Source organism: Apis cerana, linkage group LG11, assembly GCF_029169275.1.
Source record: "Apis cerana isolate GH-2021 linkage group LG11, AcerK_1.0, whole genome shotgun sequence".
NCBI lineage: Eukaryota > Metazoa > Arthropoda > Insecta > Hymenoptera > Apidae > Apis > Apis cerana.
This window is the reverse complement of record NC_083862.1, coordinates 9,924,572-9,937,318: the sequence shown is the minus strand read 5'-3', so window position 1 is coordinate 9,937,318 and position 12,747 is coordinate 9,924,572. Positions and strand designations below refer to the sequence as shown.

General features: G+C 41.4%; 1 protein-coding gene across 3 annotated transcripts in view; it reads left to right on the top strand.

The window, feature by feature from the left end:
• The window catches only part of LOC107997697 (nuclear hormone receptor E75), a 155,290-nt gene that overhangs the window by 80,017 nt on the left and 62,526 nt on the right, over positions 1 to 12,747 (top strand). The window contains exon 1 of one of the 3 annotated variants that reach the window (XM_062081716.1): positions 10,436 to 11,122. The exons of the other annotated variants lie outside the window; for them this stretch is intronic. Within the exon in view, the coding sequence (XP_061937700.1) occupies positions 10,867 to 11,122 (256 nt within the window). The 5' untranslated portion in view covers positions 10,436 to 10,866. Of the gene's footprint in view, positions 1 to 10,435; positions 11,123 to 12,747 lie in introns of those variants that run through there. 3 annotated transcript variants of the gene reach the window in all.

Below are 12,747 nucleotides of genomic sequence, written 5' to 3'. Positions count from 1 at the left end.
GGTTTTCCGGTGACTTTGAAATTGGAAGCTGTAAGGTAAGCCAGTGATAAAAAAGTGAAACATTTTATTGCTTTCTACGCTCGTTGTCTTTTCCTTAATCCCCTTCTCGTGTCCTTACGGTTTTAAAATGGAGGAGGATTGGAAAAAAAGAAGGGTACGTGACCTCTAATTCTTTGGATGTTTTTACGATGCGGAAGACGTTTACGAAAGGGTAAGAGAAATTGACTTTGCGACTTTCTGAAAGACTTTTTGAACTCCGTTAGCATCTCCCCTTTTTTTACTGACCGATATTACGCACGACGAACCCTTCTTTTTTAGGGTTACAGTTAGAGTCTCGCGGGGGATACAGTCGTTTTGGATTTTTTTACCGTTAAAGGATTCGCAGAGACAACCCTTCCGATCGTAAATCATTGATTTTCTCGTTTCGGACGATGAGGGGAACGTGGAGGTATTGTGCCGCGAATTCGTTTCCTCGGGATTCAGTGTCTTTTTTATTGTTCTATGAATTTTTTATCGCTGGCATCTCGTAAAAAAGACGGAGAGCAACACGTAAACAACGATAATAAAAAAGGTTCGTGAGTCGGAGAATTCTGTGAAAATTTCTGTTGTCAGGTGTTGTCGGTTCGAATGAAATTAGATGTTAAGCGTGATTTATTGTTTAGCTTCTGTTATAAAACTTTTTAGGGATGCATTGCTAAAGAAAAAAAGGAGGGTATTCGAAGGGAACATTGTTTCAAATGCAATAATATTACATTACCTACGATATTCATTTCTATTTTTAAAATGAAGAAGCTAAAAAAAAAAAATAAATAAAAATTTCTCTTCGAATACAAATTAGAAAGTCCTGCGCATTTCATCTTCCAACGAAGAAGAATTTTTTCACTAATTTCCGATAATCGAAATGCTAGTAACATGTAAAAAATTCGAGCTTCGATTAAAGAAAGCAGATGTTTGCATATCCGTACACGTAAGATGTAAAAAAAAGAAAAAAAAGAGGAATAAATCAAGGAGCGATCGAACGATTTCTCCAAGAGGATTATACAAAGATCCATTGCCTGCAACGTGAACTGTCCCCGTTCCCCATTCACGTGGTTGATGAAACGCTTGTGGCGAACGAACGATAATGTTAAACGGCTCGTGATCGTGGTCTGATAACGGAATATCGGGGTGAACGAACCGCGGGAGAGTATAAGAGGACGTCCTTGGACACCTCCGCTATAATTAATAACAATCTCGCGATCGGTGCAACTGCGAAACGCGCGCCGCGTTTGCGCAATGGATCGCGACAGTTCGCGCGCCAATTAGAAAAAACTCACGCGCATGCGCGTTCAACGATCGCTCGCCACGCGAACTATCGTGGAAAGTGTGCGAAACGGTACGACTTTCACATTCGTCGAGGCCATTAATTTACTTTCTACGAGGCAATTGCACCAGGAATCGAACAGGCTTTCCTTCCAACGATCGAGAAACATCCGTAAGGCATTCACGTTCGTTCCTCGGTGAAACAGTTTTCACGTGGGTGAGATACGTGTTTTTTGAAATCTCGAATTCGAAAAAGAAAAAAAAGTATTGGAAAATATTTTTAAACGTTTGAGTATTTTTTACTGTAGAAAAAAGTTATTTTAAAAAACATATTTTGGTTAGAGGAGGAGTTTTTTTAAATAATTCGAAATTATTTAATTTTCGAGCGTACGAACTTATAAATACACGAGCGTTTCGACTTTCAAAACATCGTATTAAGGAGAGGTCTCGGCGTTTGTATATAAATAAAGGAAACGGGCGAAGCGGCGTACAAAGCGATTATACTCGCTCGATAAGCCATTTGCCGTTCGGATTCCGGCTTCGAAGGACGCGGTCGTCGATCCGCGACGAACTCGTCGCGTTCAATCGAGAAATCGCCGATCGCCGTTTCGCGATTTTTTTCCCCCGCGGCTCCCATTGCATCTCGTTTCATTCTGCCGCTTGCATATTGCACAATATGCAAATGCGACCGCTGCAACCTAACGGTTAATCACCGATGTGACTAACGTGTTGTAAATTGCTAACGAGACACCTTGCGCGATCGTTTCATTTTTTTCTTTTTGTCCACCTCTTTCCTTTTACACCATCTTTGTTCCTCTATTACTTTATATGTACGTATAAAGATATATATATTTATATTTCTCTCTCTCTCTCTCGTTCGTTTCTGTATTATATCTGTTTTTATCGTAATTATCGTTGTCACCGTTTCGAATCGAAATCGTCGTCTTTAATTAAAGAGCCGATAAAAAAAATCGATTATTTTCCCCTTCACCGGCTAGTTTTTACGCGTTACTCGATCGGGGAATAAAAAAAAAAAACTTGGAGCTCGTGTGCGTGATTTATGTATTATATGCTGTTCTTGTAAGGTTGTTCCTTTCGATTACTTCTTTCTGCGGTTTTCGAGTTGCGGTTATTCGTAATTATTCGCTTGTGGACAGAATTTTTGTTTATTGGAATACAATTTATATACTTTTTCGATTTTAGATCTTCCTTTTTTCAAAATCACTCGATTGCCTTTTGAAAATTAGATTCGTCATTTTTGTCCCGTTTCAATTTCGGTTTACTCGAAACGGATAGATTTCATCACGATTATTCAACCTGAAAGTTTTTTATTTATTAGTTTATTTGATCCACGTTATTTCATTTCCTTTCTTTTCCTCTTTTAATTTCTGTCGCGTTCCCCCCTCCCGCCGGATTATACCAGATGAACTAATTGGGTTTGGTGAACTTTCAATCGGGATTAGAATTTATTTTGAGCCGTCGATTCGCCAATTTAGCCCGCGTCTCCGTTTATTTCCGAATCGAACGGAGGGTCGAAAAGAAATCTGACTCACTCCAAGTTGATTCGAATCATTCCTTCTCTCGAAATAAACCTCACTTTTTATCCGGTGCCAAAGGACCAACAGCCATCCTTGTCGTCCCACAAGTGCCATTCGACTAATTTGCTTTCCTCCACGCGCATGCACGTGCTTGACTTTGCTTCCTCTTATCTTCGAAAATCGCAAGATACACGCGTTAGGTGTAAAACAAGATCGTTTCAAAAATTGTCTTCTTAATCGTGCAAATATTTCTTTTTTTTGCGAAATATAATTTTAACTCCTGTAGATTTTATTATTATTATTATTATTATTACTAATTCTAATAAAATATAAAAAAAGATACTGATAAGTTCGTATCGATTAATCGACGCGATTTAATCATCATTCACAGAATGTTGGCCGAGAAAGGAGAAGCTCCTCGAGTCGAGTTCACTATCCTGTTACCCTGTTCTCCCGTGGTCACCGTGATACCGCCGTGTCAAGCTTCGATCAAGGGGATCGGAAATAACGCCGCGATAAAAGTAACGGAGGAAATCGGCTTATATTAAATTTCCCAAGGTTTATCCAAGACAGATATCTTGGGGTGTAATAAAGGTGGCGGGGGCTGCTGTTTCCCCCGGTTCGATCCTAGAAATCCCCGGGGTCGCCGGTATATCGGGTCGCGAGGCCAACGAACTCGCCAACGATCCCTAACCCGGTCAACCGCGACACAGATCCACGTAGCAACCCCCTCCAACCCTCCTCCTCCTCCTCCACCTCCTCCTCGTTCCCTGTTTATGCGTTACCGTAACATCGATTTCGCCGAATTAGAGCACACGCGTGAACACGGCGATAATTGGGAAATTGCCTCCATCTTCTCCAATTCTTTCCTTTTTTCTCTCCTCCCCGTTTAACTCTCGCATAACGATCGACATAGATAATAATTTTGAGAGGGTTGATTCGAGGTTATAAGCGAAGGAATTTTTCTTCGTTAGGGGGAGATTGGATTTGAGAAGGAGAATTTTTTTTTTTATAATGTTTCGATAAAATTTATGATGCATAGAAAGGAGGGGGAGGGTATTGAAAAATGGTGCTCGAAGGATCGAACGTGGATATTCGTATTTTTGTGCCAATATTCAAATATTTGTGAATTTTCTTCTTCCCGGATTCGAGCTTCTTCGAATTTCAAGTCCTCGTATCGCATCGCAGTTGATCGCAGTTGATCTTTGGATGGGTTGAAAGTGAGCCAGTGTTACGTATTTATTCTAATTTCAATTGAAGGTTGATTGATATAGATATCGAAAAAAAAAAAGGGCAGTTTCTCTTCTTCTTCTTTTTTTCTTCCTCCCCCTATTCTATGATTGCAACGAGGGGATTGTTTCTTCCTTCTTCGAGAAAAGAAAATAACATCTCGTTTCAATTTTTCCTGTATTGCATCGTAGTAAAAAAGGAGAGGAAAGTGTAATAGTGTATTATTAGAATAACAGGAATCGTGCAACAGGCGAGTCAGAAAGTTGACTTGATATCCTCTAAACGGGATTTGAAGTATCATTCCCCTATTGGCAATATTCCACGGGATGAACGATAAATTAATTTCTCGTCAAACTTTCAAAAATCGTCCGCTTGAAAAGAAAGAAAGAAAGAATTAATCGCTCGATTGTTAAATTCGATCCTCATCTATGTAACTTCGATCCATTTTATGCCGTTCACGTTTGTATAGCGAAAATTTGTTCATTCCAGGGAGGGAGGAGGTGAAAAGAAAAACCACCATTCTCCGCGAAAAAAAATTCACTTCCATCTCTATCGCCCATTCATTCCCAGAAACGGAACGTCCCCTCCCTACGGTCGTCAACTCGCTCATTACCATACAGATTGGACCGTGGTGGCCACGCACGGTTTCTTGCCGGCTGGTTAGCTGCCCGGTTAAACGGATTAACATTCAGCCGAGCCGAGTTCAGAAGCACAAGTTTTCACTTTGCACAATCGGGCCACACGCGTGCATTCGGTCAGGCCGCGACAATCTCATCGGCTTATTATGCAATTATTTCATTAACGAGCCCGAGCCGGGGGAGGGGAGGGGGAGCTAAGCCGAGAAATAAGAGGATTTGGAGGAGAAAACGAAAGGAAAATCGAAGGGAGAGGGGGGAAAAGAGCAGGAGCGAATATTTATCCGGCGATCGATCTGCTCGAGCGTGTAACTCGCACACCCTCGATTCGTGCACTCGTTTCGTGCCTTCCGTAACGTCCCCTTGCGTAACGCGCCCGCGATTGCGTGCTGCACCGGCTTGCACACGATGCACTGGTTAAATGGCAGCAAGGAATTCAATTCTCCTTTCGAGCTTCGAAATATCGTGTATACGACTCTCCAATGGAATTTCGATGGAGTCGAATTTCGAGGGGGAAGCTTTGAAAGTGAAAGCGATCTGTTTTGCGATCTTTCGAATTTTTTCTTTTTTTTTAAATACCTAATCGGTTTTTAAATGTTCGTGTCTTCTAATAATTATAATTTCGAAACATTGTATATTGTAGGATTTTTCAATTTTGGAATTTCGAAATTTTGAAAGTGAAAAGGATTCTCAGTTTATGGAAATTTTTGTCGGATTTCGTTGAATCTTTTTTTAAATCTTCCTCGCTTTCTGAGATTTTTTTCGAAATCGATCCGAGAAAATTGCTGTTCCGTATTCTACCGATTTAGAAACTGGTTGCTAACTCCAAAGTACACAGAATTTTGTAAGTTGTGAATTTAGAAATATTTTCCTAGTTGAATCATGGTTGGTTTAGAAGAGAGAGAGAGAGAGAGAGATTTTAATCGAGGCCACGTTGTTTTATCGAGTATGTAACAAGTATCGAATGTTTGATGTTGCTTAACGCTGTTTCATAAATGTACATCGTTAATTTGTAAAGCTTTTCAAGGTGCCCAACCGTTCGGTATCACTTTATAGCAACAAATATGCGAGATCGTTGTGTAAGTCGTTCGTTTTGAAATAAAAACCACGTTGTGGAAAAAAAAAGAGGAAGTTTCCATGCTTAAAATACTTTGCAATATTTCCTAAACTTCGCTAATATTTCTATAATCTCATTCAGATAAAATTCCATTTGGATCGATTCATTTGGATCTTCTTCATTTTCCAAATTTACCAAATTGATTGAAAAATCGTGTTAATCAAAAGTATTAGGAATCTCGAAACGACAGGATTGACAAGTATCGAATTCACTTCATGAGATCCAAAAATTTTTTTAAATTTCCATCCAATCATTAAATTTTTCCGTCTCTTGTTTTAAGATTCCAAATTTCCAATTATTATTCAAACTCTTCCATCATTTTTCTCCAACATAACTATTCAAATCCTATTTCAAAATCTTCAACTGTATTAAACTCGCTTCAATCTCTCCCAACATCTCTGAATCGTCACAAAACCGAAGAAAAATCGAGAACAAAAAAAATCGTCGTTCGATTTTCGATCGTGACATTCGATTGTTCGAGTGCATTCAGACCCACGAGCATTTTTCCCCACGCGAGAAAGACAGACGGTCGAAGCGTTGCCCCGGGGCTTCGTATAACCATGAAGTTTACAACACAAAGAGAAAGAGAGAGAGAAAGAGAGAGAGAGAGACAAGAGTGTCGTCGGTGCTTTCACTTTCCAAGAGGCAGGCCAACGATTGACATCATCATCGTCTCCGTGTCCCGGATTCCCTCCGTGGACTTTCCGCCCGACTTCCGGCAAACCGCCGATTTCGCAATCGAATTTATTTCGTCGTCCGGCACTCGATGCAATTCACCGGCCGAATCAAATCGACTTAAACGGCTTCAATTAACCCATGCTCATCGTTTGCTCTGTTCCCCCATGGGGGCCCGTCATTTTCGTTTGTTTCAATCTTGTTTCCGTTTCGTTTGTTTAATCATGGAGGAGGAGGAGGAGGAGAGGAAGAGAGGAATTTTCGAGATTGTTTTTCGAGGGGAGAAGAGGAATGAAAGTCGAAATCAAAAATGGAGAAGCGATCGACGAGAATAGAGTTGAAACAGAGATAGCATTTAAATAATTGAAATTCGAAGGAATCGTCGATCTTCCGAATATATTTCAAACTCGATGATATTTTCAAGCTTTGACTCGGATCGGGAAGAAAAGTTTCGAGTTCAGGAAAGGAAGAAAATGGAACGAAGAGGTTGGAATTTCGAGGCGGAGATCCATTATTTCGCGAGATTAGACCTGGAGGAAGTCTCGATTATAATGCAAGTTGCATTATAATGGAGGGAGCTCAGGTGGCCGAACGTCTGCTAGGTCTGGTTCCAATAATAAATGAAGGTTCGACCAACGGTGGGCGGAGGTGGCCGCGGTTTTAAGGTCGCGTGGCGAATTTCGGCCGGTGGAGATTAAAAGTGCGTTGACATCGTTACGTCAACGCGTTTAAATTGGTCGGATCGCGTTGCGGAAACTAACACGCGCGAGGCCTTATGTAAACCCTCTGCGAACTTACATAAATTCGTTCCTATGGCGAAACTTTGCGTTCTCTATTCGAAAAGAAAGAAAGAAAGAAAAAGGGAGTAGAACAAAATCGATTTCTTCGATTCGATATTTTCTTCGTCAATTTTCTCTCCCTCTTTTTTCAATATTTGGAAATTAAATCGATCGATTTTAATTTGGTCGTTGAAAAATTAATCGTTGGAGCGAATGCAATTGTTTTGTTGCATAAAATATCACCAGATATCTCGGTGTGACGATATTTATCCAAATTTTTCCCGAATATCGTTGCAGGAATCGAGATAAAAATAATTTCGCTCTTTAAATATTTCGTTTTAAATATTTTCGCGGATTGAAATTTTCCATTTAAAAAAATGGAACTTGGACTTTTCAATTTTGATTCGTTTTTCGTATCGAATATTAATAGATTAATATAATCGAAATAGAAAGAATAGATTCCTTCGGTTGGAAAAATTTCTTCCACGATCCTTCTTCTCGCGTGACACGTGTTAATCATCCCCTGCTGTACTGCTTCTGGGTTGAAAAGCTTCCATCGAAAGAGATCCAGATGCGGAGTGTAGACTCTCTGGAGGAGAAGAAAAGGGGAAGAAAAAAAATTGCAATGGTAAATCGAGGTCGTTCGCCGCTCCACTTTTCCGACGTCGATATTAAAAATTAGCACGGTCCTCTGTTACACTGCAGATCAGAGCGAGGCGGAAAATGGCGCGTGAAAATTCCCTGCTAGACTTTCCCCACGATTTTAAGAAAATTGAATCGAGAGTGCAATCTGAAAATTTCTATTTTTCCCCGATAGGAATTGCATAGTCTTTCGACTATTTTCTTACTGTAAATATAGATAACGATTTCCATTCCAAATATATATATTCTTGTTACGTTCATTATAGATTAGAAGAACCGTTAAACTGTTCGAGAAGAACAAAATATTATAGGTTTGAGAAGCAAAAATCTTGTCTACGTGAAAATCGAGATCGATAAATCCTCTCCGTGAGGATCGTACGCTTTATTTATATTCCACAAAACGGTTCGTTTCTTTATACGAATCTTGCAAATCTAACTTGATCCGCATCTTTAAAGAACTAATTCAAAAATAGATCCCGCGATAACTATCCAAGTGTAACGAGAGCGAAGAAAGAGACGAAGCTCTCTGAGAGACTCCACTCTGTTCATTTTTCCTAGTTTCCTCGCTCACGCACACGCGTCTCGGTTAATAAGAGAAAGGACACGGATTCGTCGTCGTGTTCGTCCCATCTCCTTTCCTCCTCCCGTTGCGCATAACTCCATCCCTTTCTCGCCAACGCGGCTCTCTTTCTCGATCTTTCCGCACGGACGCATGCGTCAGTGATCTCTCAAGGCCTTCGCGCATTAACGCCGAGTACTGTTTGCTTCGTCCCACTTTCCTTGCCGCCCGGTCAACGACCCGGTGGGTAGGTGAGTTTCCAAGGTGCACCAACACGTACGCTCATCTCTCTCTCTTTCTCTCTTTCTCTTTCTCTCTCTCTCTCTCTCTGTCGATTCTATTCCATCCGAGAATACATCGGCGCCGTACAGTGTCTCTCAAGCTTTGCCTCGACGCTTCACGCTCACACCCTTGCCGTTCGTTTCCACCCCTTCGTTAGGAGTGTGTGTGTGAGAGGGGGAGAGGGATGAAGAAAAGCGTATTCCACTCGGTACACTTGCTGACAAACAGCTCGGCGCTGGCAAGTGGCTTGGGACTTTGGTTTTCGTATGGGTCAGGGCTAGATTTTCTGGAGGGTGCGAAGAGGGACGAGGTTTCGCTCGAGAGATGCTTCTGGGACGTTTATTTTTAATTGAAGTTTGTGTCGCGTGAGAAAACCGCGATTCTCCACGCTACTCTTTGGCGAGGGATATAACGTTACCTTGATTCTCTGTGATAGATTAGGGAAGGGATTTAGCTTGTTTTATGAAATGAATATTTTCGAGATTATTTTCTTTTTATCGAAGTTTGTTCCCGAAAAATCGAATTAGAGGAGCGATACCTCGTCGAGGAATTATGTTACGTGGGTGGATTAGAGAGAGAACAAGTCTCTAATCGCAGAATTCAGAGAACGCAAGATCCTTCAGAGTATTTTTTTAGGTTATGTATTATTCTTAATTCCCTATCTCTACGAATCTGAACGAACGAAATGATTTTTAATAAGAAGAAATCGAATGAAAAGTGTCGAAGAGAAAGAAAAATGACTTTAATATACTCGCCCGTCAATATACTCGGAGATCCGAGTGAAATTGCACGCGACGAGAATCGCAAAATAGTTGCGGCGCGCTCCGCGATGAGGCGCCACTGTCCTTTCGCGAATCACGAGCCGCGAGTCGGTACTACAGGAAATCCGCGACTCGTGGGTCGGTATCGCTACGTGCAAATTTCTTCTGATAACGTTATCGCCTAATAGATATACCAGAAGGATCAATTTCGGCTACCCTCTATTGGCGGGAATTTTGAATGTCCCCGTCGAGTGGAAAAAGCAATGAAAAGAAATCGTCAGGTAAAGGATGGAAGGATGGAATAAAAGGATTGAAGAGACCCAGGGATCTCGACGAGTGACCCTCGTTTATTTATTCTTAACCTCATAATGGAGATCTTGGATGTTGGGTTTTATGGAGAAAGAATTTTTTTTCGTTTAGCTAATATTACGAGTCTCGTAATAATCTCGTAATGATAATTTTTAACTGTTTCATCTTTGCTCGGAATCTGTAACGAGAAATAATATTAAAAAATTAACATCAACGTCGGAGTTACACGTGCATCGATAAATTCCATTTTATATGGGATGTATCTATTTCTGGAGGAGCGATAATACAAAGCTACTGAATTATACACGAAACCAATTTAAACGGAAATACATAGACAAAAGCGATTTACCAACGATATAGAGAAGTTTCTCGATAAAAAGTGGATGAAAGGCAAAGAGAAAAGGAAAGAAAGATTTCGCGTGAATGGAAAACTCGCTCATTTATTAATGCCTTCGAATTCTTTTCTAAACCATTCACCATCACTTACTAACATCAATTTTACGTTTCTCTGTTACAGGTAAGTCATCGTTCGCCGTCATTCGTCAAATTAAACCGGAACGTAAGTGGGATATAAAATAATTATTAAACGAAATTAAACGATAGAAAGAAAAAAAAACATCTCTAGTAACTCGATATAATCATAATTATAATATTAAATAATCATTTCCTCCTCGAAATGAAAAAAGACCACCCGGTACAACCCCACGGAATACACACCCCATCGAAAAAAAAATAGCCCTCTGAATGCCTCCTGCACTCAAGCAGCCCCCTTCCCTCGTTGGTGGTTGGTAAAAAAAAAAGCCGGTGGTTGGTAAAAGCGTCTCGACGTGCGTCATCATCAGTCCCACGCAGGAAGCGGGCACAAAAGAGGAGGTACCGGAGATATCCGCGAAAGACGAAAGGGTCACACACGTTCGGGATCGCGTGGGTTATGCGAGAGAGAGAGAAAGAAAGAGAGAGAAAGGGAGAGAGTGAGACAGAGTGGCGCAGGCGCGAGACGAGCCCGCTCTCATCCCCCCTCCCCCTCCACCCCATTCATGGACATCAACCCTCGAGTGTACGCGGTGCGCCTACCATTGTGGCACACCGACAGTTGTCCGGACACGTTGTCATTAGCGCGACGACAGAGAGGGGTTATGTCAGCGGACGTGGCGCGCGATGATCCATCCGAGATGGTCGATCACACGACAACAAGCAACAACGGGGTCCCCATCTATCCCATCGAGGTGTGCGAGGCCACCATCGCGGTCAACGAGACGCAGAATCCCGAGAGACGTCATCTACGCGTCAAAGGTTCGTCCTCATATTTTATATATCTGTCTAATCTTCTTTTTCTTCGTCTCGACTCGCCAGTTCTCTTGCCTCGCTTCTTTTCGAGAGTAATGCTCGAGCGTGTAATATTGTTATAGGGTATAGGGTATAGGGTATAGGGTTGGTTGGTAGAGTTTGTTTGTTTTGCTCGATGTTTGTTTATACTGGGTTTGGAGGATGATGATATAACATGGTGGAGCAAGATGAAGGATCCTGTACAGGTGGTTCGGTAAAAGTGTCTACATGTGTCTACAGGTTTTCGGTTAGGTGGTTTAGATGGTTGCGCTTGATTGCGTATACGATTGGATTTTGGAGGGGTTGGTCGAGGGGATAGATATTTCGTGATTGTTCCGACGTTTCACGACGTTTGCGTTAGTTATTTTTGATTGTTCCGCGCAGGTTCGAGGAGCGTTGCAAGAAAACGATATCGAGAGAGTATGCTCTTGTTGTAATCTCGATTGGCCAGTGTTTCTTTTCTTTTTTGTTGTTGTTTTCTATTCCCGTCGCGTTCGAGAATTCGTGTAGACTTTTGCTGTTAGATCGTTCCCAGAATACTCCCTCTCTTAAAGAGGAACTTCGCTACTTGAAACGCGGCTTTAACTAGCAGCTGGTCGAGGCTAATCCTCTCTTTAATAAACCCTATCTGATCTACGTGCACGAATCATCGAGATAACAACATTTTTTCATTCAAAATAGCGTTTCATAATCTTCATCGATATCCAGAATAGAAAAAAAAGAAACCTATTTATCTTCCTCGTGTACGGAGACTTAAGAGGAGGTCGTTTAAGAATCTAGAGAGCGTAATAATTCCCCTTCGTATCGCGAACAAGAAAGGGAAGATTTGTGTAAATAAATAAATAAGATAGAGTCGCATCGTCGATCATCCCTCGGATATTCCCGGGTTCGTTCTCGCGTATGCAGCTACCTCTCTTTCGCCGGGAAAAGCTTTGACACAGCGTATCGATTTTTCCTCGAGCGGGGCTCACGTGCTCATTGACATTGACATTGCCCGCTACCACGGCCAGCCTACCTGCCACCTAGCGTCCACGAACCGATGCGTACCTGTCGACCAACTTCGCCCGCTCGCTGCACGATGGCGCTGCACTCGCCCCCCGCCTTGCCCCGCGCTCGTCTCACCCGGTGATTCCCCAAGTTCACCGGCTTTTCGAAGGAAAATCATAGCGATCGTTGTCTCCGAGCCGTCTCCGCGGCGATTTCCCAATTTCGCGATTTCCAGGAGAATTTTTTCAGAAGCAGAAATTTTCATTTTCGAGAGTTGAGTTCCCGAGATTATTTAAGATTTTTTTTTACATATAATTAGCTAAAGTTTAGGGATCGTTAACTTTTAACGAGTTAAAAAATTTTAATTCGTTAATTCTTCTTTGAAAATTCTCTGTGTTTATTTGAGACGGTTAAAATTAATTCGTATAGGTATAGGTTACCGAACTGGGTCATTTATTTCTGAAATAGTTTTTGGAACAGTTGTTAAATTCGAATTAAATTTAAAAAGCTTCTCCATGAAAAAAGAGAAGAGAGAAATAATGGATATTAGAATTTCCAAAGATATTTCGTTTGGTCGAGTTAGTATATGTATAGAGGATGGATGG